Source organism: Chrysochloris asiatica, unplaced genomic scaffold, assembly GCF_000296735.1.
Source record: "Chrysochloris asiatica unplaced genomic scaffold, ChrAsi1.0 scaffold00346, whole genome shotgun sequence".
Taxonomy (NCBI): Eukaryota; Metazoa; Chordata; class Mammalia; order Afrosoricida; family Chrysochloridae; genus Chrysochloris; species Chrysochloris asiatica.
Genome location: NW_006408864.1, coordinates 1,626,388 through 1,628,505, shown reverse-complemented (window position 1 = coordinate 1,628,505; position 2,118 = coordinate 1,626,388). Strand labels below are relative to the sequence as shown.

General features: G+C 53.8%; 1 protein-coding gene across 1 annotated transcript in view; it reads right to left on the bottom strand.

Annotated features, from left to right (window-relative positions):
* LOC102831200 (synaptotagmin-15-like) overlaps positions 1 to 996 on the bottom strand; it is an 8,904-nt gene extending 7,908 nt beyond the window's left edge. The window contains exons 1-3 of the mRNA XM_006875924.1: positions 799 to 996; positions 350 to 640; positions 169 to 297 (exon numbers count right to left, since the gene is read on the bottom strand). Coding sequence (XP_006875986.1) covers positions 169 to 297; positions 350 to 640; positions 799 to 996 — 618 coding nt within the window. The remainder of the gene's footprint in view (positions 1 to 168; positions 298 to 349; positions 641 to 798) is intronic.
* Positions 997 to 2,118: the final 1,122 nt, after the last annotated feature.

Below are 2,118 nucleotides of genomic sequence, written 5' to 3'. Positions count from 1 at the left end.
CCCGCGCTAACCGTTTTTTCCCTATCTCAGGCAAAGAAGGGGCCTCCTTCGGATCACTTAAGAGTCTTGGGGTTTTCCGGGCTCCGGGATCTGACCGGATGAGGTGGTAGGAAGACGGGACTCCCACACTTTCTTTCTCGCTACTGTCCGCGTGGAGCCTCACCTCACCGTCTGCTCCACGCCGCAACTTGTTAGGACCCAGCCGGAGGCAAAGCCGAGGAGGGCGTCACCCTCCCCACCCCACGCCCCCGGCTGGACGAAAGTGAAGGCGTGGGTAGCTGGGGGTCGTTCGCCGTGCTGTGGGTGGGATGGAGGGGCGAGGACACTTACCCGCCATTGAGTAGCTCGCGTGGCCCCGGGGCGCTGATCCGGGCTCGGGCTCGCTGGTCTCGGCAGCTCGCCTACCTCCGCGGGGTCGCCTCTTAGGGCGCGGCGCGAAGCCGTCGGACGGGCGCGGGGGCGGTCCTTCGTCCACTCTTGACCTGGCACGGCGCGGGCAGTACCTGACGGACTTCTGGGGCAGGGACCTGTGCCCGCCTCCGGGAGGACGCAGCTCTCCTAGCCTGGTCCTGACGGGGCCCCAAGAGGTGCACAGGGTCGGCAGAGCGATCCGAAAGGCTCTGGGCTGCCGGAGAGGCGCCTGAACAGAAGCGGGGCACTCGCTCAGTTGGGGGCAGGATGGCGCGCGAGGACCACCCCCAGCCCAGAGCTCCGAGCTAAGGCCTTCTCCACCCTCTGTCAATACGTACTTCGTCCTGCGTAGCTTCACAACCTGTTGTCTTTACTCCAGGAATGCACCTCCCACCTCCCCAGATGCTTCCCAGACGGAGGCTGCACTGCCTCCAGGCCCAACTTCGACCCTTGCTTCCCAGAGCCCAAGGTGAAGTCTCCACGCTCGTTTCTCTGGTCTAGCGCTGTCAGCCAGACAGATCGCACCCCGAGAGAGAGGGAGCAAGCAGGGGACCTGAAGGACTCCCACCCTACACGCACACCCATGCAGCCGCAGCTGGGCCTCCTCCTTAGAGGAGGTGGAGGAAGGCGAGGCTGGTGGGCAGCAGGAGACCTCTAGGCTTCACTATGTGGGACAGACAAGAGAGCGTGGGGTGGTGGTGGTGGTGGTGTTTGAGATTGTATTATTTCATCTTTTGAATGTCATGTTTGAAGATGGAACCTGGGCCTTGCTCCCCCACGGACAAGTGTGCTATAACGGTGGAAGGCCTTGCAAGACATTATTGAATGTCCCTAGGACCCATGCCCACCACTTATTTTTGTTTCTCAACTTATAACTAGAATTAAGTCTCTGTGAATACCAAGAGATGAAGTACCAAGTGTCCCAGGAGAAGGGACACTGCACTCCAGAAGAACTGCTTGATTTTTCTAATATGTAAAACCAGAAACCTGAGGAATATGAATGAGAATGGAGATTAAGAATGTGGGATGATGGTACAAGGAACATAAAGCTGAATCAATGTGAGTTTATTGACATAGTCCCGCTAAGCACAGATTCTATGTTTCAACTTGAGAAGTTAGAAAAGGATCTACGTTTATTTGGTTGATTCATTGAAGCATAGATTAAGTGTTGCTGTTGTTGTTATGTGCTGTGGAGTCAGTTCCAACTCATAACGACCCTGTACAGGGTTTCCAAGGCTGTAAATCTTTACGGGAGCAGAAAGCCTCACCTTTCTCCTGCGGAACAGTTGACCGTGAGATTAGCAGCCCGGATTCATAAACACTACCCTACCAGATCTCCTTATAGATTAAGTAGTGGCCTAAATTAAATCAAGTTCCTAGACCTACCTTGATATATATACTGTTGTTGTTGTTGTTGTTGTTAAGTGCCGTCGAGTCGGTTCCGACCCATAGCGACCCTGTACAGGGTTTAGAAGAAGGTATTCAAAGGCTTAGTGAAACTGATAAGTTAGAGTGGTTTTATCAGGTTGGACCCATCACATGGAGTGCTGAGAGGACATGCCTTTTACAATGGTGAAGAGCAAATTTATGAAGAGAGCCCCAGCATCCTTGAAGACAGCTGTGATAGCTATTTTACATAAATCCTATTTGACAGGATTGGAGGAAGACTCATTAACAACCTGCAATATGCAGATGACACAACCTTGC